The following is a 25,349-nucleotide window of genomic DNA, read 5'->3' on the forward strand; positions in this document are numbered from 1 at the left end:
CCTGGCTTCAGTATTCTCCATATCTACTCCATATTTACTAGTGGCTTTAGTATTTACTATTCTAATACCAAAGCCGGTACACATTCTTGTCCTATTTCCCTATATAAAATATCTTTACAACAGTGCTAGATTGATCAAAGTGCTTGTCCCTCAGTATGAAATCACCTGGTACACCCCATTAAAATGGTAGGCCCATAGAGCAATGAATACCAGGTCTAGGGAAGCAAAAAAACAAAACAAAAATCATATGTGGTTACATTATACTTGACTTTGATTTTATACAGATCAGGAAGTTTCTATGATTCTCATTGGCATTGGGAATGTGGTCACATTGTACACACTGCAATAAATGGGCAAAGACCACAGTAAAGGGCTGGGTTTAAATAAGCTGATGGTAATTGTAAATGACCCACAGCTGTGCAGGTAGGTGGAGCCAGAGAGAGAAAAAAAACAAGAAACTAATTAGACAAAAAGAGGTAGCAGCAAAAGTCCACAAGTGGCACAACAGCAAGCAATAACCCAGCAAACTGAAGACCCTGGTTCTAATCCAAGCATGACAGTATCCCAGTATCCCCTCCTATGTGATTTGTATGTGATTTCTCTTGTAAGATGTATCGAGTCCACGGATTCATCCTTACTTGTGGGATATTCTCCTCCCCTACAGGAAGTGGCAAAGAGAGCACCCACAGCAGAGCTGTCTATATATCTCCCCCTTAGCTCCACCCCCCAGTCATTCTCTTTGCCTACTCTAAGTAACTAGGAAGTGCAGAGCGAGTGTGGTGACAAAAATGTTAGTTTTTTATTTCTCAAGCAAAAGTTTGTTATTTTAAATGGTGCCGGTGTGTACTATTTACTCTCTGGCAGAAAAGAGATGAAGATTTCTGCAAGGAGAATTATGATCTTAGCACTTTGTAACTAAGATCCACTGCTGTTCTCACAAGGACTGAAGAGTACAGGAAAACTTCAGTTGGGGGAACGGTTTGCATGCTAAGCTGCATATGAGGTATGTTCAGTTTATATTTTTCTAGACAGACTGTGTTTATTCTAGAAAAGGCTGGCAATATCCCCATGAGGGAAGGGTAAGCTGTATTCAGACACTTGGATAGGAATTTCATCTTGCTTGAAGGGCTCATTTGTTACTGGTGACACTGTTAGGAAAAAACGTTTTTGTTTGTTCAGTAAATGATGCAATTATAACGTTTTTTGAAGGGACTAAAGGGGTCATTGTGGCTTGTGTTAGGGTTTTTAACCCACATGGTTAATTAAGAGACACTCAGGTGTTTTTCTAATAGGCCTCAAAACATCAAGTGAGGTGGGAGGGGCCTATTTTCGCGCCTCAGTTGTGCAGTTTCTTTTCCTTAAAGACATCCAACTGCTTCTCTAGAGGTTCCTGCTGTGTTTGAGGGCTGTAAAGGAGGTTTTTTCCCCACAAATCGTTCTGAAGGACAGGAAGGCGCCACAGCAGAGCTGTGGCAAGGTGCTGGAAGTCTTTTTTTTCCCGGTTTTGACGTTTTTTCAATCCGGTTTTGCCATTAAGGGGTTAAAGCTGTGCAAAGTTACTAAGGCTATAAGATACTACTGTAAAAATTTTGTTAAGTTTACTGCTTTTTTACACTGTTTTGCAGAACTTGTGCAGCTTTTTTTTCTCTTAAAGGCACAGTACCGTTTTATTTCTAAGTGTTATTTACTTTGATTACAGTGTTTTCCAAGCTTGCTTGTTACATTACTAGCCTGTTTAACATGTCTGACTCCAAGGAAAATCCTTGTTCAATATGTTTGGAAGCCATTGTGGAACCCCCTCTTAGAATGTGTCCCAATTGTACTAACATGTCTATAAATTATAAAGAACATATATTAGCACTTAAAGATAGGGCAATAGATGATTCTCAGTCAGGAGTAAATGAGGGTTCGCCATCTACCTCTACCCAAGTGTCACAACCAGTAACACCCGCACAAGTGACGCCAAGTACCTCTAGTGTGTCACATTCATTTACTTTACAAGACATGGCCACAGTTATGGATACAACCCTCACTGAGGTTTTATCCAAACTGCCTGGTTTACAAGGAAAGCGGGACAGCTCTGGGTTAAGGAAAAATGCTGAGCCGTCTCACACTTTAGTAGCCGTATCTGATATGCCCTCACAATGCTCTGAAGGGGCGAGGGATTTGTTATCTGAGGGAGAAATTTCTGATTCAGGAAAGACGCTTCCTCAGACAGATTCTGATATGACGGCCTTTAAATTTAAGCTTGAACACCTCCGCTTATTGCTTATGGAGGTATTAGCAACTCTAGATGTTGTGACCCTATAGTGGTCCCAGAGAAATTGTGTAAAATGGATAGATACTTAGAGGTTCCTGTTTACCCTGATGTTTTTCCAGTCCCTAAGAGGATTGTGAATATTATTGCTAAAGAGTGGGATAGACCAGGTATTCCGTTCACTCCCCCTCCTGTTTTTAAGAAAGTGTTTCCCATATCTGACACCATAAGGGACTCATGGCAGACAGTTCCTAAGGTGGAGGGAGCTATTTCTACTCTGTCTAAGCGTACAACTATACCTATTGAGGACAGTTGTGCTTTCAAAGATCCTATGGATAAAAAAATAGAGGGTCTCCTGAAGAAAATTTTTGTTCATCAAGGTTTTTCTCTACAACCTATTGCATGCATTGTTCCTGTAACAACTGCCGCTGCTTTCTGGTTTGAGGCTCTAGAAGAGGCTCTTCAAATGGAGACTCCATTAGAGGAAATTATGGACAGAATTAAGGCCCTTAAGTTGGCTAATTCTTTTATTACAGATGCCGCTTTTCAACTGGCTAATTTAGCGGCAAAGAATTCAGGTTTTGCCATTTTAGCACGCAGGGCGTTATGGCTTAAGTCCTGGTCTGCTGATGTGTCATCTAAGTCTAAACTTTTGAACATTCCTTTTAAGGGTAAGACCCTATTCAGGCCTGAACTGAAAGAGATTATTTCAGACATCACTGGCGGGAAAGGTCATGCTTTCCCTCAGGATAGATCAAATAAGATGAGGACCAAACAAAATAATTTTCGTTCCTTTCGGAACTTTAAGAGTGGACCCGCTTCAGCTTCCTCTGCTACAAAGCAAGAGGGGAATTTTGCCCAATCCAAGTCAGTCTGGAGACCTAACCAGGCTTGGAACAAGGGTAAACAGGCCAAGAAGCCTGCAGCTGCCTCTAAGACAGCATGAAGGGGTAGCCCCTGATCCGGGACCGGATCTAGTAGGGGGCAGACTCTCTCTCTTCGCTCAGGCTTGGGCAAGAGATGTTCAGGATCCCTGGGCTTTAGAAATTGTGTCCCAGGGATATCTTCTGGAATTCAAGGGCTCCCTTCCAAGGGGGAGATTTCACATTTCTCGATTGTCTGTAAACCAGACAAAGAGAGAGGCGTTCTTACGCTGTGTAGAAGACCTACATACCATGGGAGTGATCTGCCCAGTACCAAAAAAGGGGAACAGGGGCTAGGGTTTTATTCAAACCTGTTTGTGGTTCCCAAGAAAGAGGGAACTTTCAGACCAATCTTGGATCTCAAAATTCTAAACAAGTTCCTCAAAGTTCCATCATTCAAGATGGAGACTATTCGGACTATTCTACCTCTGATCCAGGAGGGTCAATATATGACTACCGTGGACTTAAAGGATGCGTATCTACACATCCCTATTCACAGAGATCATCATCAATTCCTCAGATTCGCCTTTCTAAACAGGCATTACCAGTTTGTGGCCTTCCCTTCGGGTTGGCCACGGCTCCCAGAATTTTCACATAAGTGCTAGGGTCCCATCTGGCGGTTCTACGACCACGGGGCATAGCAGTGGCGCCTTATCTAGACGACATCTTAATTCAGGCGTCGACTTTCCAGCTAGCCAAGTCTCACACGGACATCGTGTTGGCTTTTCTGAGATCTCACGGGTGGAAGGTGAACATAAAAAAGAGTTCTCTCTTCCCTCTTACAAGAGTTTCCTTTCTAGGGACTCTGATAGACTCGGTAGAAATGAAAATATTTCTGACGGAGGTCAGAAAGTTAAAACTCTTAACCACTTGCCGTGCTCTTCATTCCATTCCTCGGCCATCAGTGGCTCAGTGTATGGAGGTAATCGGACTCATGGTAGCGGCAATGGACATAGTTCCTTTTGCCCGCCTACACCTCAGACCACTGCAGCTATGCATGCTCAAACAGTGGAATGGGGATTATGCAGATTTATCTCCTCAACTGCATCTGGACCAGGAGACCAGAGATTCTCTTCTCTGGTGGTTGTCTCAGGACCACCTGTCTCAGGGAATGTGTTTCCGCAGGCCAGAGTGGCTCATTGTAACGACAGATGCCAGCCTGCTAGGCTGGGGTGCAATCTGGAATTCCCTGAAAGCACAGGGCTTATGGTCTCGAGAGGAAGCTCTCCTTCTGATAAACATTCTAGAACTAAGAGCGATATTTAATGCACTTCAGGCGTGGCCTCAGCTTGCTGCGGAAAAAATTCATCAGGTTTCAGTCGGACATCACAACTGTAGCTTATATCAATCATCAAGGTGGAACAAGGAGTTCTCTAGCGATGATGGAGGTAACCAAAATAATCTGATGGGCAGAGGATCACTCTTGCCATCTCTCAGCAATCCACATCCCAGGAGTGGAGAATTGGGAGGCGGATTTTCTAAATTGTCAGACTTTTCATCCGGGGGAGTGGGAACTCCATCCGGAGGTATGTGCCCAGCTGATTCAGCTATGGGGCACACCAGAATTGGATCTGATCGCGTCTTGTCAGAATGCCAAACTTCCTCGCTACGGATCCAGGTCCCGGGATCCCAAGGCGGTACTGATAGATGCTCTAGCAGTGCCTTGGTCCTTCAATCTGGCCTATGTATTTCCACCGTTTCCTCTCCTTCCACGTCTGGTTGCCAGAATCAAGCAGGAGAGAGCTTCGGTGATTCTGATAGCACCTGCGTGGCCACGCAGCACTTGGTATGCAGACCTAGTGGACATGTCCTCGGTTCCACCGTGGACTCTGCCAATGAGGCGGGACCTTCTAATCCAAGGTCCGTTCACGCATCCAAACCTAATTTTTCTGCGTCTGACTGCTTGGAGATTGAACGCCTGATTCTATCAAAGCGTGGTTTCTCTGAGTCGGTCATTGATACCCTGATTCAGGCTAGTAAGCCTGTCACCAGGAAGATCTATCATAAGATTTGGCGCAAATATCTTTATTGGTGTGAATCCAAAGGTTACTCATGGAGTAAGATTAGGATTCCTAGAATATTGTCTTTTCTCCAAGAAGGTTTGGAGAAAGGATTATCAGCTACTTCCCTTAAGGGCCAAATATCTGCTTTGTCTATTTTACTACACAAATGTCTGGCAGATGTTCCAGACGTTCAAGCATTTAGTCAGGCTTTGGTCAGAATCAAGCCTGTATTTAAACCTGTTGCTCCGCCATGGAGCCTAAACTTAGCTCTTAAAGTTCTTCAAGGGGTTCCGTTTGAACCTATGCATTCCATAGATATTAAGCTTCTATCTTGGAAAGTTTTGTTTTTAGTAGCTATCTCTTCGGCTCGAAGAGTTTCTGAGCTATCTGCTTTACAATGTGATTCCCCTTACCTGGTTTTCTATGCAGATAAGGTGGTTTTGTGTACTAAACCTGGGTTTCTTCCTAAGGTTGTTTCTAATAAGAATATCAATCAAGAGATTGTTGTTCCTTCTCTGTGTCTTAATCCTTCATCAAAGAAGGAACGTCTGTTACACAATCTTGATGTGGTTCGTGCTTTAAAGTTCTACTTACAAGCAACTAAGATTTCCGTCAAACATCTTCATTGTTTGTTGTTTATTCTGGTAAATGGAGAGGTCAAAGGACTATGGCTACCTCTCTTTCCTTTTGGCTGAAAAGCATCATCCGTTTGGCCTATGAGACTGCTGGACAGCAGCCTCCTGAAAGAATTACTGCTCATTCTAGAGCTGTGGCTTCCACATGGGCTTTTAAAAATGAGGCTTCTGTTGAACAGATTTGTAAAGCGGCGACTTGGTCTTCGCTTCCTACTTTTTCCAAATTTTACAAATTCGATACTTTTGCTTCTTTGGAGGCTATTTTTGGGAGAAAGGTTCTACAAGCAGTGGTGCCTTCCGTTTAAGGTCCCTGTCTTGTCCCTCCCTTCATCCGTGTCCTAAAGCTTTGGTATTGGTATTGGTATCCCACAAGGATGAATCTGTGGACTCGATACATCTTACAAGAGAAAACATAATTTATTCTTACCTGATAAATGTATTTCTCTTGTGATGTATCGAGTCCACGGCCCGCCCTGTTTTTTAAGACAGGCATATATATTTTTATTTTAAAGCTTTCAGTCACCACTGCACCCTATAGTTTCTCCTTTTTCTTCCTAGCCTTCGGTCGAATGACTGGGGGGTGGAGCTAAAGGGGGAGCTATATAGACAGCTCTGCTGTGGGTGCTCTCTTTGCCACTTCCTGTAGGGGAGGAGAATATCCCACAAGTAAGGATGAATCCGTGGACTCGATACATCACAAGAGAAATACATTTATCAGGTAAGTATAAATTATGTTTTTTGAAGAAAAAAAAAATCTTCAGATTTCCTTAACCCAGAGCTGTCCCGCTTTCCTTGTAAACCAGGCAGTTTGGATAAAACCTCAGTGAGGGTTGTATCCATAACTGTGGCCATGTCTTGTAAAGTAAATGAATGTGACGCACTAGAGGTACTTGGCGTCACTTGTGCGGGCGTTACTGGTTGTGACACTTAGGGAGAGGTAGATGGCGAACCCTCATTTACTCCTGACTGAGAATCATCTATTGCCCTATCTTTAAGTACTAATATATGTTCTTTATAATTTATAGACATATCAGTACAATTGGGACACATTCTAAGAGGGGGTTCCACAATGGCTTCCAAACATATTGAACAAGGATTTTCCTTGGAGTCAGACATGTTAAACAGGCTAGTAATGTAACAAGCAAGCTTGGAAAACACTGTAATCAAAGTAAATAACACTTAGAAATAAAACGGTACTGTGCCTTTAAGAGAAAAAAAAGCAGCACAAGTTCTGCAAAACAGTGTAAAAAAGCAGTAAACTTAACAAAATTTTTACAGTAGTATCTTATAGCCTTAGTAACTTTGCACAGCTATGCAAATAAACAATTAACCCCTTAATGGCAAAACCGGATTGAAAAAACGTCAAAACCGGGAAAAAAAAGACTTCCAGCACCTTGCCACAGCTCTGCTGTGGCGCCTTCCTGTCCTTCAGAACGATTTGTGGGGAAAAAACCTCCTTTACAGCCCTCAAACACAGCAGGAACCTCTAGAGAAGCAGTTGGATGTCTTTAAGGAAAAGAAACTGCACAACTGAGGCGCGAAAATAGGCCCCTCCCACCTCACTTGATGTTTTGAGGCCTATTAGAAAAACACCTGAGTGTCTCTTAATTAACCATGTGGGTTAAAAACCCTAACACAAGCCACAATGACCCCTTTAGTCCCTTCAAAAAACGTTATAATTGCATCATTTACTGAACAAACAAAAACGTTTTTTCCTAACAGTGTCACCAGTAACAAATGAGCCCTTCAAGCAAGATGAAATTCCTATCCAAGTGTCTGAATACAGCTTACCCTTCCCTCATGGGGATATTGCCAGCCTTTTCTAGAATAAACACAGTCTGTCTAGAAAAATATAAACTGAACATACCTCATATGCAGCTTAGCATGCAAACCGTTCCCCCAACTGAAGTTTTCCTGTACTCTTCAGTCCTTGTGAGAACAGCAGTGGATCTTAGTTACAAAGTGCTAAGATCATAATTCTCCTTGCAGAAATCTTCATCTCTTTTCTGCCAGAGAGTAAATAGTACACACCGGCACCATTTAAAATAACAAACTTTTGCTTGAGAAATAAAAAACTAACATTTTTGTCACCACACTCGCTCTGCACTTCCTAGTTACTTAGAGTAGGCAAAGAGAATGACTGGGGGGTGGAGCTAAGGGGGGAGCTATATAGACAGCTCTGCTGTGGGTGCTCTCTTTGCCACTTCCTGTAGGGGAGGAGAATATCCCACAAGTAAGGATGAATCCGTGGACTTGATACATCACAAGAGAAATAAATTTATCAGGTAAGTATAAATTATGTTTTTTGAAGAAAAAAAAAATCTTCAGATTTGTCTGTACTGCATTGATTTGTATGTGATTTATTGCAAACCAGCTCCATCTAGTCGTTGCTTTTAGCACACATTTGTTAGACGGCTGTTTTACTTTCACTTTCTGTGATCTCAGTAGCAGCCAATCAATCTATAGAAGTCTAAAAGCAGAGCCAATGCAGCAGAGTGAAGAGGAGGGAAAGCCACTTACTTATATTTCCCCCTAGGGACGTCTGCAGTCTGAAACTTAGGGTATGTAATCATTACGGAACCTCCCACACAATCTCCTGCTCTCTGAGAAACAGCTCAAATACATAGCAGATGCAGTTAACCCCACGGCTGCCAAAAAGGCTAAAACTGCAGTCCCCTCTGCTAGCTAGCTGCTGGGTTAACTACATCTACAATGTATTTAATATCAGCAAGGCACAGCATTTCTGAAAGGAGCAGCCCCCCACCCCTACTGCTACAGGGAGTGCAGAATTATTAGGCAAGTTGTATTTTTGAGGATTAATTTTATTATTGAACAACAACCATGTTCTCAATGAACCCAAAAAACTCATTAATATCAAAGCTGAATAGTTTTGGAAGAAGTTTTTAATTTGTTTTTAGTTATAGCTATTTTAGGGGGATATCTGTGTGTGCAGGTGACTATTACTGTGCATAATTATTAGGCAACTTAACAAAAAACAAATATATACCCATTTCAATTATTTATTTTTACCAGTGAAACCAATATAACATCTCAACATTCACAAATATACATTTCTGACATTCAAAAACAAAACAAAAACAAATCAGTGACCAATATAGCCACCTTTCTTTGCAAGGACACTCAAAAGCCTGCCATCCATGGATTCTGTCAGTGTTTTGATCTGTTCACCATCAACATTGCTTGCAGCAGCAACCACAGCCTCCCAGACACTGTTCAGAGAGGTGTCCTGTTTTCCCTCCTTGTAAATCTCACATTTGATGATGGACCACAGGTTCTCAATGGGGTTCAGATCAGGTGAACAAGGAGGCCATGTCATTAGATTTTCTTCTTTTATACCCTTTCTTGCCAGCCACCCTGTGGAGTACTTGGACGCGTGTGATGGAGCAATATCCTGCATGAAAATCATGTTTTTCTTGAAGGATGCAGACTTCTTCCTGTACCACTGCTTGAAGAAGGTGTCTTCCAGAAACTGGCAGTAGGACTGGGAGTTGAGCTTGACTCCATCCTCAACCCGAAAAGGCCCCACAAGCTCATCTTTGATGATACCAGCCCAAACCAGTACTCCACCTCCACCTTGCTGGCGTCTGAGTCGGACTGGAGCTCTCTGCCCTTTACCAATCCAGCCACGGGCCCATCCATCTGGCCCATCAAGACTCACTCTCATTTCATCAGTCCATAAAACCTTAGAAAAATCAGTCTTGAGATATTTCTTGGCCCAGTCTTGACGTTTCAGCTTGTGTGTCTTGTTCAGTGGTGGTCGTCTTTCAGCCTTTCTTACCTTGGCCATGTCTCTGAGTATTACACACCTTGTGCTTTTGGGCACTCCAGTGATGTTGCAGCTCTGAAATATGGCCAAACTGGTGGCAAGTGGCATCTTGGCAGCTGCACGCTTGACTTTTCTCAGTTCATGGGCAGTTATTTTGCGCCTTGGTTTTTCCACACGCTTCTTGCGACCCTGTTGACTATTTTGAATGAAACACTTGATTGTTCGATGATCACGCTTCAGAAGCTTTGCAATTTTAAGAGTGCTGCATACCTCTGCAAGATATCTCACTATTTTTGACTTTTCTGAGCCTGTCAAGTCCTTCTTTTGACCCATTTTGCCAAAGGAAAGGAAGTTGCCTAATAATTATGCACACCTGATATAGGGTGTTGATGACATTAGACCACACCCCTTCTCATTACAGAGATGCACATCACCTAATATGCTTAATTGGTAGTAGGCTTTCGAGCCTATACAGCTTGGAGTAAAACAACTTGCATAAAGAGGATGATGTGGTCAAAATACTCATTTGCCTAATAATTCTGCACTCCCTGTATATGCCTGTATTGGATTCCTGGACAGGAGCTGGGCTCATTCTCAGTCAAGATAAAATGTTTAAAAAAAGAAGAAAAAAATTATTATATATATATATTGTATATATACACCCACACCCACATATGTGTGTGCGTGTGTGTGTAACTGTGTATGTGATTGTGTGTGTGTGTATATATATATATATATATATATATATATATATATATACACACACACACACATATGTGGTTTGTATTTTTATGCTCCCAGAGTGTATTGGATATTGAGAAACATGTACATTAAGATTCTGTGGTGTTAAATATTTTATTTAAAAATTAAGGTGTTATAGTAATTTTTAAGAAAATCTTGATTAAATCTCAATCACGTTTTTTTAATTTATTTTTTTAATCGCAATTTATTTTTCCCCCCATATCGACCCAGCCCTAGTTGTGATCTGTGGGTGGAAGTAAGAACTTTATTCGTTGGTAGGGCAATGGGAAACGTTCTGGTTTGATACCCAAAGGCAGCAATCTGGAGAGGTGTTGAGCAAAGCATTCCAGGTGATATTATGGGACATTTCAGCTAAGCGTAAGTGCTTTACCTAATCATCCTGGAAGGCATTAACATATGTTCTTAGATAATTTTCCACTCTGACTCATCCTCTCTGCCTGACCATCAGACTGAGGATGATAAGCTGTAGATAGAGAAATGGATATACTCTATGCTTTACAGAAAGCATTGGGAGATAAACTGTGTCCCCCTCACCAGTCAGACACTATGTGCAGATGGACAAAACCATGGAGAACTTTGTCAGCAACTTGTTGGGCTGTTGGTAACAAAGGTAGGGTGAAGAGGTGTGTAATTTTTGAGGACCAGAATGCCAGTTGTAAGTCCAAGGATGTTTAAGAATAGGCAAAGGGTGAAGTAGACCAGCAGGGCAGGCAGGAACACAACCCTTAACATCCTGTCTGATAAATGGCTACCAGGCATGTTTTAACAGATTCCGGAGTGTTCTCTTATGTCCAGGATGACCACTATAATGTCACCCAATGGGGCAAGTCTGAGTAAAGAATGTAGGAGATACAGGTGATCTCTAGGAGGAGACGCATTGTTGGGAACGGTGTTCTGAGCTTCTTGAGTATAGGATATTTCAATATACTTCCATTAGCAAAATTCTTCTAGTAAAATGTATTACTGTTTTGTAGTGGAATACACACCCTTATGCTGTGAGGGCCCGTTCACAACTATTCAAGCTCAGAGAGTGTCTGTAAAGACTTAAAGGGACAGTAGTCCAAAATAAACTTTCATGATTCAGATAGGGCATGTCATTTTAAACAATTTTCCAATTTAATTTTTTCACCAATTTTGCTTTGTTCTTTTTGTATTCTTAGTTGAAAGCAAAACCTAGGAGGATCGTATGCTAATTTCTAAGCCCTTGAAGGCCGCCTCTTCTCTCAGGGCATTTTGACAGTTTTTCACCACTATAGGGTGTTAGTTCATGTGTGTCATATAGATAAAACTGTGCTCACACACGTGGAGTTCAGGTGAGCCAGCTCTGATTGGCTAAAATGGATGTCTGTCAAAAGAACTGAAATAAGGGGGCAGTTTGCAGAGGCTTAGATGCAAGGTAATCACAAAGGTAAAAAGTTTATATATACTGTGTATATATATATATATATATATTTATAAATAAATATATATATATATATATATATATATATATATATATATATGCTGTATATATAACTGTGTTGGTTGTGCAAAACTAGGGAATGGGTAATAAAGGGATTATCTATCTTTTTAAACAATAAAAATTCTGGTGTAGACTGTCCCTTTAACTGTTGTGTTATACAAGCCACTGCTGACTTTCTGAAAATATGTGGCGTTTAAACACTGGTGCATGGTGCATATGTGTGTATCCTACTGAAAAACTTTATATTGTATAAAAGCTCCTATTTATAATTGAAACACACCCACACACATCAATTTGGACTTTTTCCTCCCTTTAATAGCAGCAACTTACGTGGATTCCTGTTCCCTCTCTTGCTAACTTTGTAAGTGCCTGGCATCCAGTTGTACAAATAAGTCAATAAACAACTCCAAGGACTCTTGAAAGGTCACCAGACACTAGCTCATCTTTTATTCTTTCAGCAAACCCTTTGTGGAAACCTGTTTTCAAAGCCTGGGGATTACAATCTGTGTTGCAAGTGTTCTGAAGCTGACATACTGTGCGACCATACAGTTGCCTTGCTCTAAGTCGAGCAAGAATATCCATGCTGCGGCAGTATGACCGGAAGTGCCAAGCACAGCAGTGAAAGCAGATAAAAAACGTTCAGCATCCTGGAGTACTGCATCCTCTTTATGTAGTAAGGGAGCGACCCAGGACAGAGTTCTACCCTTAAGTATGGAGATAATGAAAGGGGTCATTGATTGGTGTTATGAGAATACATAAGGATAAGTCAGAAAATGTAATTGACACTGGTTAAGAAAACCACAACACTCTTGGGCTGAGCCATCTAACTTTTCAGGCAAAGATATCTTCAGCAATGATGGTGAGTTATAAATGAAGCAGCAGCAGTAGTGGAATTGTAGTGTAGTGACTACAACAGGTTGTTGATAGCAGAGAGCTTTGCATCCATGTTAATAGTTTGCTGGGATCCATTATATAGATGGCCCATTTGTACTGTCAGGCTACCCAATAGAGGTACTGTTTCTAAGCCCTGGCCACAAGTCAGCGTGAGGTGAAGCAACGCTCAGGTACCAGAATAACACTGACAGGCTAGTAAAATAGTAGTCCTGAATCAGACCCAGAAATAGGGCAAAAGGGTATTCAAAAGGGGTATTTAGACAGACCAAGGTCAAATCGAAAACTTGCAGGATAATAGCAGAATTAGTAGGCAAAAACAGCTCACAAGCAAGGGTCAATATCCGGATCTGGCAGAAGTAGTACAAAATCAGCAGGCAAGTAGAAAATAAGGAAAACAGGCAATAGGTCATACACAGTCCACAAATTTAATCAGCACTGGTTCAAAAAACCACAACACTCTTAGACTTGAATCCAATTATAGCATACACTGAGCAAGAGGTGGTGTACTATTTATGATGTTATATAGTGTGGAGGGTCCCCAGGATCCAGATTAGCAAAGGGGGGCTCCAGGATGACATGTGTTCATCCTGCACATACAAGGAGAAAAACTTGATAAGAAAGTATAAATAATATATCCACCTGCCCCCACATCATGCAAATATATTAGTTAAATGTTGTTCTCTTAATTATCTAACAATAAGAACCATCATTTAAGTTGTAGCAATATTCTCTATGTAATGCTTACTGATGTCTGCAGTTTAGGGAATAAATTACCTGAGCTTACTTCCATAATAACTAGAGACAATTTATACTTGGTAGTGGTAATATAGTAGTTGCATAATGATTCTTGTGTGACATCATCATCTATTAAAAAAGAAAACATTAGAAACAAGGGAAGGGATTCCTCTATATTGGAAGAAAATATAAATGTGGATTAAACTGTAGAATCAATGATAACGTAGAAAGTAAGGGTTAAGTATAGGCCTTCTGTACAAGTTGAAGCATTAGACCAGTTGTTGGACAACATAATTAAAAACTACTTATGTTATTTTGTACAAAAACATATGGAATTTCGATCATCTAAAAGTATTACTTTGAATGTGTGGGAGTTAAGAAGCTAACTCATAAGGAGACAATATTAGCTTTAATACTTGCAAACAATAATACTATCATATGTATCTGTGGGTAATATGATAAAGATACATAATAAGAGTCCCTTTTTTAGCAGCTAAGATGGCCACCTTATTTTGAGAATGCTTTTCACTTTAGGGTATATGTCTTGAAAACAGGTGTGGGTTAACAATTTTTCCTGCTTATGTGTCGCAGTCAGCCATATCTCCCAACAGTAGGACTGGTGGTATATTAAGCTTCATGGAACAGCCAAATTCTTTCTTTGAGTATGATCTATATACAACTACTTGTTGCTCCGTCTTTTATCCAGTTATTTATCCGTGAGCTAACATTTTCAGCTATTCCCAGTCCGTTCCTTTGCAAAATACAAGTATAGCACATCAACTGATTCCCCTTTATCTATATCTTTATTTACTTCCTCGTAGAATCTAATCTAATTTCTCATAAAACAGTGCTGATTTCAACTCATAATCTTGTTTGTATGAATATACTCATCAATATAATCCCTTATAATATATTCAAGTATCATGCCCACTATTAATGTCAGACTAACTTGTCTATAGCTTTCTGGCTCAGCTATGAGCATGTGTGAGCATTTCATGGGCAAGAGTAGCTTTGATTGGTGGTGGATGAGGGCTGTGCTGTTCCCAGCTAACATCACTTCTTTTTAGGTATTTTTCTTCTGCAATACTGTTTTCTCTTGTAAGGTGTATCCAGTCCACGGATTCATCCTTTACTTGTGGGATATTCTCCTTCCCTACAGGAAGTGGCAAAGAGAGCACACAGCAGAGCTGTCCATATAGCTCCCCCTCTAGCTCCACCCCCCAGTCATTCTCTTTGCCGGCTCTAAGCACTAGGGTCTCTCTCGGGAGGGTAAAGTGAATGTGGTGTTAGAATTGTAGTTTTTATTATCTTCAATCAAAAGTTTGTTATTTTAAATGGTACTGGTTTGTACTATTTACTCTCTAGCAGAAAAGTGATGAAGATTTCTGCTGAGAGGAAAATGATTTTAGCATGTTGTAACTAAAATCCACTGCTGTTCCCACACAGGACTGAGGAGTACCAGAAAACTTCAGTTGGGGGAAACAGTTTGCAGGGGAACTGCAATAAGGTATGTTCAGTCATTTATTTCTAGACAAGACTGAGATAATGCTAGAAGAGACTGACAATATCCCCATGAGGGGAGGGTAAGCTATGTTTAGAGACTTAGTAAGGAATTGAATGCTTACATAACAGGGCTAATTATGCTGGTTGACACTAATTCAGGGCAATTGATTGTTTTTTTTAGAAAAAAAGACACTTTGAAAGTCCTTTTGGATTCTTTCTTGGGTTATTACCCACATGGCTATTTTTTATTCACTTTGGAGTGATTTCTTAGGCCTCACAGCTCCGGAGTAGAGTGGGAGGGGCCTAATTTCGCGCCTCAGATGCGCAGTTAGAATTGCATAGAAGTTCATGCTGCTTCTCATGGAGGGTCCTGCTGCTGTTTGAGGGCCTAAAGGAAACTATATTCCCCCAAATCTGGTCCCTAAGGGCAGGTAGGGCCACAGCAGTGCTGTGGCAAGGTGCTGTAGTAATTTTAACTGGGTGTTGGCTTTAGGCTGCTCCGGTTTGGGCATTAAGGGGTTAATCGTTTTGCTACTAGTGATGCAATCTTACTAAGGCTTTAGGTACATACTGTGAAAATTTCAAAAGGATTACTGCATTTTTCACTGTTTTGCAAAATTGTGTGCCTTTTTTATCTCTTAAAGGCACAGTAACGTTTTTTTCAAATTGTGTTTTTTATTTGATTAAAGTGATTTCCAAGCCTGTTTGTATATACTACTAGTCTGTTAAACATGTCTGACACCAAGGAAAATCCTTGTTCAATGTGTTTAGAAGCCATGGTGGAACCCCCTCTCAGAATGTGTCCCACTTGTACTGATATGTCTATACACTTTAAAGATCATATTGTTGCACTTAAGAATGTGGCCCAAGATGATTCTCAGACTGAAGGTAACGAGGGTAGCCCGTCTGCCTCTCCCCAAGTGTCACAACCAGTTACGCCCGCTCAAGCAACGCCTAGTACCTCTAGTGCGTCTAACCCTTTCACATTACAAGACTTAGCGGCAGTCATGGATAATTCTCTTGCAGCTTTCTTATCTAAACTGCTCGTGTTACCTGCAAAGCGTGATAGCTCCGTTTTAAGAACAGATTATGAGCATTCTGACACTTTGGTAGCTGTATCCGATATACCCTCACAACGCTCTGAAGTGGGAGCGAGGGATTTGATGTCTAAGGAAGAAGTCTCTGATTCAGGAAGGGTTCCTCAGACAGATTCAGATACATTGGCTTTTAAATTTAAACTAGAACACCTCCGCGTGTTGCTCAGGGAGGTATTAGCCACTCTGGATGACTGCGACCCTTTGATGGTCCCAGAGAAATTGTGTAAAATGGACAAGTACCTAGAGGTCCCTGTTTACACGGATGCGTTTCCGGTCCCTAAGAGGATTGCGGATATCGTTACTAGGGAGTGGGATAGACCAGGTGTCCCCTTTGTTCCCCCTCCTGTTTTTAAGAAAATGTTCCCCATATCTGACCCCATGCGGGACTCGTGGCAGACGGTCTCTAAGGTGAAGGGGGCTGTTTCTTCACTTGCTAAACGCACAACCATACCAATTGAAGACAGTTGTGCTTTTAAAGACCCTATGGATAAAAAATTAGAGGGTTTACTTAAGAAAATTTTTGTTCAACAAGGTTTTCTTCTCCAACCTATTGCCTGCATTATTCCTGTAACTACTGCAGCTGCTTTCTGGTTTGAGGCGCTGGAAGACTCGCTCCAGACGGAGACCTCATATAAGGAAATTATGGATAGAATTAAGGCTCTAAAGCTAGCTAATTCTTTTATCACTGACGCCGCTTTCCAAATAGCTAAGTTAGCGGCAAAAAATTCAGGTTTCGCCATTTTGGCGCGCAGGGCGCTATGGCTAAAGTCCTGGTCGGCCGATGTGTCGTCTAAATTCAAGCTTTTGAACATCCCTTTCAAAGGAAAGACCCTCTTCGGGCCTGAATTGAAAGAGATTATTTCAGAAATCACCGGGGGAAAAGGACATGCTCTCCCTCAGGACAAGCCCTTTAAGACAAAGAACAAAGCTAATTTTCGTTCCTTTCGTAATTTCAGGAACGGCCCGCTTCATCCTCTCCGGCTGCAAAGCAAGAGGGTAACGGTTCACAGCCCAAGGCAACCTGGAAACCTTACCAGGGCTGGAATAAGGGTAAACAGGCCAAAAAGCCTGCAGCTGCCACCAAGACAGCATGAAGGGGTAGCCCCCAATCCGGGACCGGATCTAGTAGGGGGCAGACTCTCAGGCCTGGGCAAGAGATGTACACGATCCTTGGGCATTAGAGATTGTATCTCAGGGATATCTTCTAGAATTCAAGGACTCTCCTCCAAGGGGAAGGTTCCACATTTCTCGTCTGTCTACAGATCAGACAAAGAAAGAGGCGTTTTTACGCTATGTAGAAGATCTACATACAATGGGAGTGATCCACCCAGTTCCAATTGCGGAACAAGGGTTGGGTTTTTACTCAAACCTGTTTGTGGTTCCCAAAAAAAAGGGAACTTTCAGACCCATCCTGGATCTAAAAATTCTAAACAGATTCCTCAGAGTCCCATCATTCAAAATGGAGACTATTCGGACAATCTTACCAATGATCCAGGAAGGTCAATATATGACTACCGTGGATCTAAAGGATGCATACCTACACATTCCTATCCACAAAGATCATCACCAGTTTCTCAGGTTTGCTTTTCTGGACAAGCATTACCAGTTTGTGGCTCTTCCCTTCGGCTTAGCCACTGCTCCCAGAATTTTCACAAAGGTGCTAGGGTCCCTCCTGGCGGTTCTAAGACTGCGGGGCATAGCAGTGGCGCCTTACCTAGACGACATCTTAATTCAGGCGCCGTCTTTCCAAAGAGCCAAGTCTCACACGGAGATTGTATTGGCCTTTCAGAGTTCTCATGGGTGGAAGGTGAACATCAAAAAGAGTTCTCTTTCCCCTCTCTCATGGGTTCCCTTCCTAGGGACTCTAATAGACTCGGTAGAAATGAAAATATTTCTGACGGACGTAAGAAAATTAAAACTCTTAACTACTTGCCGAGCTCTTCATTCCATTCCCCGGCCATCTGTAGCTCAGTGCATGGAGACAATCGGATTAATGGTAGCAGCAATGGACATAGTCCCTTTTGCTCGGATACACCTCAGACCACTGCAACTATGCATGCTCAAACAGTGGAATGGGGATTATGCAGATTTGTCTCCTCAAATTCAGTTGGAACAGGAGACCAGAGATTCTCTTTTCTGGTGATTGTCTCAGGATCACCTGTCTCAGGGAATATGTTTCCGCAGGCCAGAGTGGATCATTGTAACGACCGACGCTAGTCTGTTAGGCTGGGGTGCGGTCTGGGACTCCCTGAAAGCTCAGGGCTTATGGTCTCGGGAAGAAACTCTTCTCCCGATAAACATTCTGGAACTGAGGGCGATATTCAACGCTCTTCAGGCATGGCCTCAACTAGCTGCGGCCAAATTCATCAGATTTCAGTCGGACAACATCACGACTGTAGCTTACGTCAATCATCAGGGGGGGACAAAGAGTTCCCTAGCGATGACGGAAGTAACCAAAATAATCAGGTGGGCGGAGGATAACTCCTGCCATCTCTCAGCAATTCACATCCCAGGAATAGACAACTGGGAGGCGGATTTTCTAAGTCATCAGACTTTTCACCCGGGGGAGTGGGAACTCCACCCGGAGGTATTTGCCCAGCTGACTCAGCTATGGGTCACTCCAGAGTTGGATCTGATGGCGTCCCATCAGAACACCAAACTTCCTCTCTACGGGTCCCGGGATCCCAAGGCGGTATTGATAGATGCTCTAGCAGCGCCTTGGTCCTTCAATCTGGCTTATTTATGCTTTTCCACCGTTTCCTCTTCTCCCTCGTCTGGTCGCCAGGAAAAGGCTTCGGTGTTTCTGATAGCGCCTGCGTGGCCACGCAGGACTTGGTATGCAGACCTAGTGGACATGTCATCTGTCCCACCATGGACATTGCCAATGAGGCAGGATCTTCTAATACAGGGTCTGTTCAAGCATCCAAATCTAATTTCTCTGCATCTGACTGCTTGGAGATTGAACGCTTAATTCTATCAAAGCGTGGTTTCTCTGAGTCAGTTATAGATACTCTTATTCAGGCTAGAAAGCCTGTCGCTAGGAAAATCTACCATAAGATATGGCGGAAATATCTTTGTTGGTGTGAATCCAAGGGTTACTCATGGAGTAAGATTAGGATTCCCAGGATATTGTCTTTCCTCCAAGAAGGATTGGAGAAAGGATTGTCAGCTAGTTCTTTAAAAGGACAGATATCTGCTCTGTCTATCCTTTTACACAAGCGTCTGGCAGAGGTACCAGACGTTCAAGTGTTTACTCAGGCTTTAGTCAGAATCAAGCCTGTTTATAAACCCGTGGCTCCGCCATGGAGTCTAAATCTAGTTCTTTCAGTTATTCAAGGGGTTCCGTTTGAACCTTTACATTCCCTAGATATTAAGTTGTTATCTTGGAAAGTTTTGTTTTTGGTAGCTATCTCTTCTGCTCGAAGAGTCTCAGAATTATCTGCCTTGCAGTGTGATTCACCTTACCTGGTGTTCCACGTAGATAAGGTAGTTTTGCGTACCAAACCTGGTTTTCTTCCTAAAGTCGTTTCTAACAAGAATATTAACCAGGAAATAGTTGTTCCTTCTCTGTGTCCTAATCCTTCTTCGAAGAAGGAACGTCTGTTACACAATCTTGATGTAGTTCGTGCTTTAAAGTTCTATTTACAAGCAACTAAGGATTTCAGACAAACATCTTCCTTGTTTGTTATCTATTCTGGTAAGAGGAGAGGTCAGAAAGCGACTGCTACCTCTCTTTCCTTTTGGCTGAAAAGCATCATCCATTTGGCCTATGAGACTGTTGGCCAGCAGCCTCCTGAAACTATTACTGCTAACTCTACCAGAGCAGTGGCTTCCACATGGGCTTTTAAAAATGAGGCTTCTGTTGAACAGATTTGTAATGCAGCGACTTGGTCTTTACTGCCTACTTTTTCCAAATTTTCCAAATTCTATACTTTTGCTTCTTCGGAGGCTATTTTTGGGAGAAAGGTTTTGCAAGCAGTGGTGCCTTCCGTTTAAGGTACCTGTCTTGTTCCCTCCCTTCATCCGTGTCCTAAAGCTTTGGTATTGGTATCCCACATGTAAAGGATGAATCCGTGGACTGGATACACCTTACACGAGAAAACAGAAGCTTTACCTGATAAATTACTTTCTCTTGTGGTGTATCCAGTCCACGGCCCGCCCTGGCAATTGAGTCAGGTAAATTTTTTTTGTCTAAACTACAGTCACCACTGCACCCTATGGTTTCTTCTTTTTCTTCCTAACCTTTGGTCGAATGACTGGGGGGTGGAGCTAGAGGGGGAGCTATATGGACAGCTCTGCTGTGTGCTCTCTTTGCCACTTCCTGTAGGGAAGGAAAATATCCCACAAGTAAAGGATGAATCCGTGGACTGGATACACCACAAGAGAAAGTAATTTATCAGGTAAGCATAAATTCTGTTTTCTAAATGTTTCAAGCTAGAGTAGAAAGAAAATGGTAATGTTGGACTTAAAAGAGAAATACAAGCTCAAAGTTGGCAAGTTTACAAAGGTTCAATGCTCCAAACAAAGATTGCTTCTTAGGTGAAGACACTGAGCGAGAATGCCTCAGGTACTGATTGATTTCTGGTGCTTTTAGTCACTGCTCATCTTGTGTATGCTGCTGACATAACCCAGGACAGCAGATTTATTGGGCTCCGTTGGACATCGCTGCAGGCGGACAGCATATGCTGTCAGCATTTGACATTGCAGAAGCATTTCACCAGAAATGCTTGTGCAATGGTGCTCACTGGTAGCTAATCTGCCACAAGCAGGGTCTGTCAATCATCCAAATAGTGTTCTAGATTAAGAGTGGAGCTCTAACTGTTGCATGCAAGCTATAAGGGGTTTATCGTGGCTCTATGCACACGTCGGAAGTAGCTGATGTATTACGATTTGAAAGTAAACAGACTTATATACACATATAAAAACATAGATACATTATATATATATATATATATATATATATATATAAACATGTAGAGATAGGTGTACTCCCACAAACAAGCTTCATATGCCAGGGTGCTAAGAGTAGTAGATAGAGCTGAAGGACGAAGCACTCTCTGGTCTTATCAAGTGTACAACACAATTTTATTTACAGTGACGTTTCAGGGTGTTCACCCCTTCATCAGACCAACAAGAGTGAAAAGAACAAACAATCATTTAAACCAAATCTGATCCCTCCCCCTACACAGAAATCCGCCAAAACGGTTGCCATGGTGATATCCAGATATTACAAACTGTGCAACAACAAAAACTTTGTATCCACATTGATACAATAGAATAAAACTTTGCGATACCTATTGTTTCTTAAGTGAGCGTAGCTAAAGTGATAATGCTAATAATATCCCTAACCTGAACCCTGTGCGTGTGTCTAAGAAAATTTTACCAAGTAAAAATCACTACAATGGGACATATTGTATATGAGATAATTACGACTAATTGTGTCATGATCCTAGCAATAGTATGTCCCTATAACAGAACGGGTGGATTATTAAGAAATAAGTGAAAGTCACTATACAGAGGCACGCTAGATATGTGGCACATCGGTGAAAGAGCCACAGATAAAAGAGCCACAGATAATGACTGGCTGAATTAGGCTCAAAGATCAAAAATCAAAATAAAACCAAAATTAGATCATCTTATAAACTCTAACAGATATCTTGTTAGAGTTTATAACATGATCTAATTTTGGTTTTATTTTGGTTTTTGATCTTTGAGCCTAATTCAGCTAGTCGTTATCTTGTGACTCTAGACCGCGGAGATTGTTTTTCGCCACTTTAGAAGTGGCGAAAGTTTATTAACGCAGCGGTCTGATAAATACGGAGTGCATGTTCTCTTGTGAGAACCTGCAGCCGTAGGAACTCTAAGGCTGGAGAAAGCCTTTGATAAATCAACCCCAAAGTGCTGATTGACTTATAACTGATTAATGCTTGTATATATTTAACTGCTCTAATTGTATTGATTTCACATTGTTTGTATTGATTTAACAAGTAAAGTGAAGTGGTTAAGTTTTAAATGCATATAAACATAAAATGAATGCAGTATATAGATAAATCTGGCAACATGTAAGTTGCTTGATAGCACTGATAATGAAATCAGACCTTCTTGTATCTTAAAAGCAGCAGTATTCTGAAGCTAAATATAGCTTTGCTGGAAGCATTTTATCATTCAGATCAGTTATGGCGTGTGTTTCTAGGTGTAACCGGATTTTGGCCCCTTCAGAATTACAGGAGCTAGTGGTTATCAGTCTTGGAGCTGGCCTGAGTGCTGAAAATGGCCTAAAACTCCTGACAGGCAGCTTTTAAGTAATAACCCTCTTATCAGCTGTAGACATTAAATACATATCAGCTTTTACTATGATGGTAAATCAAAAAGAAAAACTGTGATTTTATTTAGACTGCTAACACAAGAATAACCAAGCTGATCTCTGAAGTCATGTTACCATAAAATACAATTATGAGTAAACTTAATCATTCAACTTTAATTTGTAATGTGTAGAAATATTGGTTTAGCCTGAATCCTATTAACTTAAAGAGATTTTAGAATTACACTATTGTTTGCATTTAACTATGTCTTTATCCCCTGCTACACTGTGTGTGTGTATATATATATATATATATATATATATATATATACACACACACACACACACACACACTGTATAAAGTGTGTGTAGGTATATATATATATATACAGTGTGTGTGTGTATATATATATATATATATATATATATATATAAAAATATATATATGTGTGTGTGTGTATGTGTGTATATATATATATATATATATATATATACACATATACATATGTACAAAAAGATCAGCACTCAACAACACCATCAACCACTCTGTGCACTGCTATGGACATTCAAACGAGCACTATTTGAAGATCAGGATCCGGTGTATATCCTATGTAATCTTCAAAGATAAGCAGGTGTTCTAAAATAAGTTGTATACCGCATAAGAATGTGTGACCTACGTCACTTCCGGTGACGTGAATCAGCTGCTAGAGGCGTGTGGCACTCACTGCACATGCGCAAGAGGACCAACCTCCTCAAAACAGCTTATTAAAACAAGGCAACGGGTCGAGGAATTATATGTCCCATAATCTTCATTGCGCAGGTGCGAACAATGCCGCGCATGCGCTCATGGCCCTACTCCTCACTCATCAGAGACAAGGCATAGGCGGCACACTGGCAGGCAACACGACCCTATTGGTTGTACAGCCACTGACTTCACAGACACACGGACCAATCAGATAATGCAGTAACACTTTTTTTTTTGTATTATCTGATCAGTCCGTAGTCCGTTTGATTTGCCCACCTCCATTCAATTTCCAAATTGGTCCATCGCGCCGCCGACTTTCCGTGCCCAAGGTGGGGCGCTTATGGGAATTACAGGGGGTGCAGATGGGGCTTACATAAGTTACACAGGGGGTGCTTATAGGGGTTACAGGGGGTGCTGATGGGACTTACGTACGTTACACAGGGGGTGCTGGTGGAGCTTATGTAGGTTACACAGGGGGTGTTTATGGTGGTTACACCCTGTAACCCCTATAAGCACCCCCTGTGTAACTTACGTAAGCCCCATCAGCACCCCCTGTAACCCCCATAAGCACCCCCTACCCCCCGGCACGGCAAGCCGGTGGCGTGGGATGGACCAATTTGTAAATTGAATGGAGGTGGGTAAATCAAACGGACTACGACTGATCAGAAAATACATAGGAAAAAAGCGTTACTGCATTATCTGATTGGTCCGTGTAGTCACTGTCTTGACAACCAAGGCATTGTTCGCACATGCGCAATGAAGATTACGGGCCATAGAATTCCTCGACCCGTTCAAAAATAAGTAGCCTTAAACAGCTCTTTGGAGGAGGTTGGGCCTCTTGCGCATTCGCAGTGAGCGCCACACACCTCCAACAGCTGATTTCACGTCACTGGAAGTGACTTAGTACCCGCATTCTTATGGTATACAACTTTTTTTTAGAACAACTGCACCACAAGATACTTCAAACACATTTGATGTGTTATACAGATACCATAACGTTTCGGCCCCACACAGAGACCTTGGTCACATGGGAGCACACAACACGTATACAATATACCCCTTACCATTCCCCTGATACGCTGAAGAATGCCCGCTAAAATCATCATCACCAACATAGCTGTTGCAAATGTGAAACGTACCAACGTCATCAAATGCCGACCGTAGGCATAGTAACGTGACAAGGCGCAACGGCTAATCCTTCGAGCCGTAATGCTAACAAGCATAATGACGTCATTACGAGCCGACCATTACCAAGGTGACGCGACAACAAGGCAAAACAAAATTAATTTCAGTCAGCAGAGAAATGGCACCACAAGCGGACACGCTCCCTTGTGTAATCACAATCGCAAATTTTACTGATATGTTAGGGAGGGGTGCTTCGCACAAAGAAATATTTATGTGCAATATGTGGAAATACAAGAGAGATTCCCACTAAAGAGTGCGAATGCAGCACTCACTGTCCTGACTACATGGCAGAATTAAGAACAACTAAATTAAAACATAACTTTTATTGTGATTCTATAAAAAAGGGGGTGGTTTTGTGACGTTAAAAAACAAAGGATGGAGTAGTACAAATAAGTAAACCTTAATACATAAATGTAATACTGATTGTAGGCCTCTGAGGTATGATAGCCTAGGTGAGTATTAAAGTAACATGAACAGCATTAATATATATCAGTGGTCCCATTAGTTAAAGTTGTATACAGGGCTGGGTAATTCTGTGCTTGGATTGAAATGTATGCAGTACCAAGATTTCATAGAGATCTTCTACATAAAGTATATGGTGAGATGTATAGTGTAATAGGTAGAATTTAATACTATAATGTTATGCTTAAATACATGTGTCAAAGCTGGTATTCTTGTAGGTACTTAAAATGAAGTCCTTCTGGTCAGCAACATGTGTACAAAAGAGACTGGAGGAATCCTGGGATGATTTGATTAGATGTTTGCTTTGTTTCTGCAGGTGACTGGAAGTTCCGGTAAGCTGTACACTTGTTATTCTTCATGCCATTACTGCTCATGTCCTGCATTTTCATTCTCTGTGCTCCGGAAGAATGATAACATGTTGGTAAGCAAATATCACACAAACATTAAAATCAGAAAATGCTAAGTAATCATTTCAAGAGAAAATTTAACTTTCATTATTCTGATAGAGCATGCACTTGAAAGAAAATGTAAACTTTTTTTTTTTTTAATTATCAAATGTGCAAACTCTTTTTATATACCCTCTTTCTAAATCATCAGC

The 25,349-nt window shown here is 41.4% G+C and overlaps 1 protein-coding gene across 1 annotated transcript in view; it reads left to right on the top strand.

The window, feature by feature from the left end:
* The window catches only part of ZSWIM7 (zinc finger SWIM-type containing 7), a 413,683-nt gene that overhangs the window by 286,621 nt on the left and 101,713 nt on the right, over nucleotides 1–25,349 (top strand). The window contains exon 5 of the mRNA XM_053706119.1: nucleotides 25,068–25,172. Coding sequence (XP_053562094.1) covers nucleotides 25,068–25,172 — 105 coding nt within the window. The remainder of the gene's footprint in view (nucleotides 1–25,067; nucleotides 25,173–25,349) is intronic.

This window comes from Bombina bombina, chromosome 3, assembly GCF_027579735.1.
Source record: "Bombina bombina isolate aBomBom1 chromosome 3, aBomBom1.pri, whole genome shotgun sequence".
In the NCBI taxonomy this organism is placed as follows: Eukaryota; Metazoa; Chordata; class Amphibia; order Anura; family Bombinatoridae; genus Bombina; species Bombina bombina.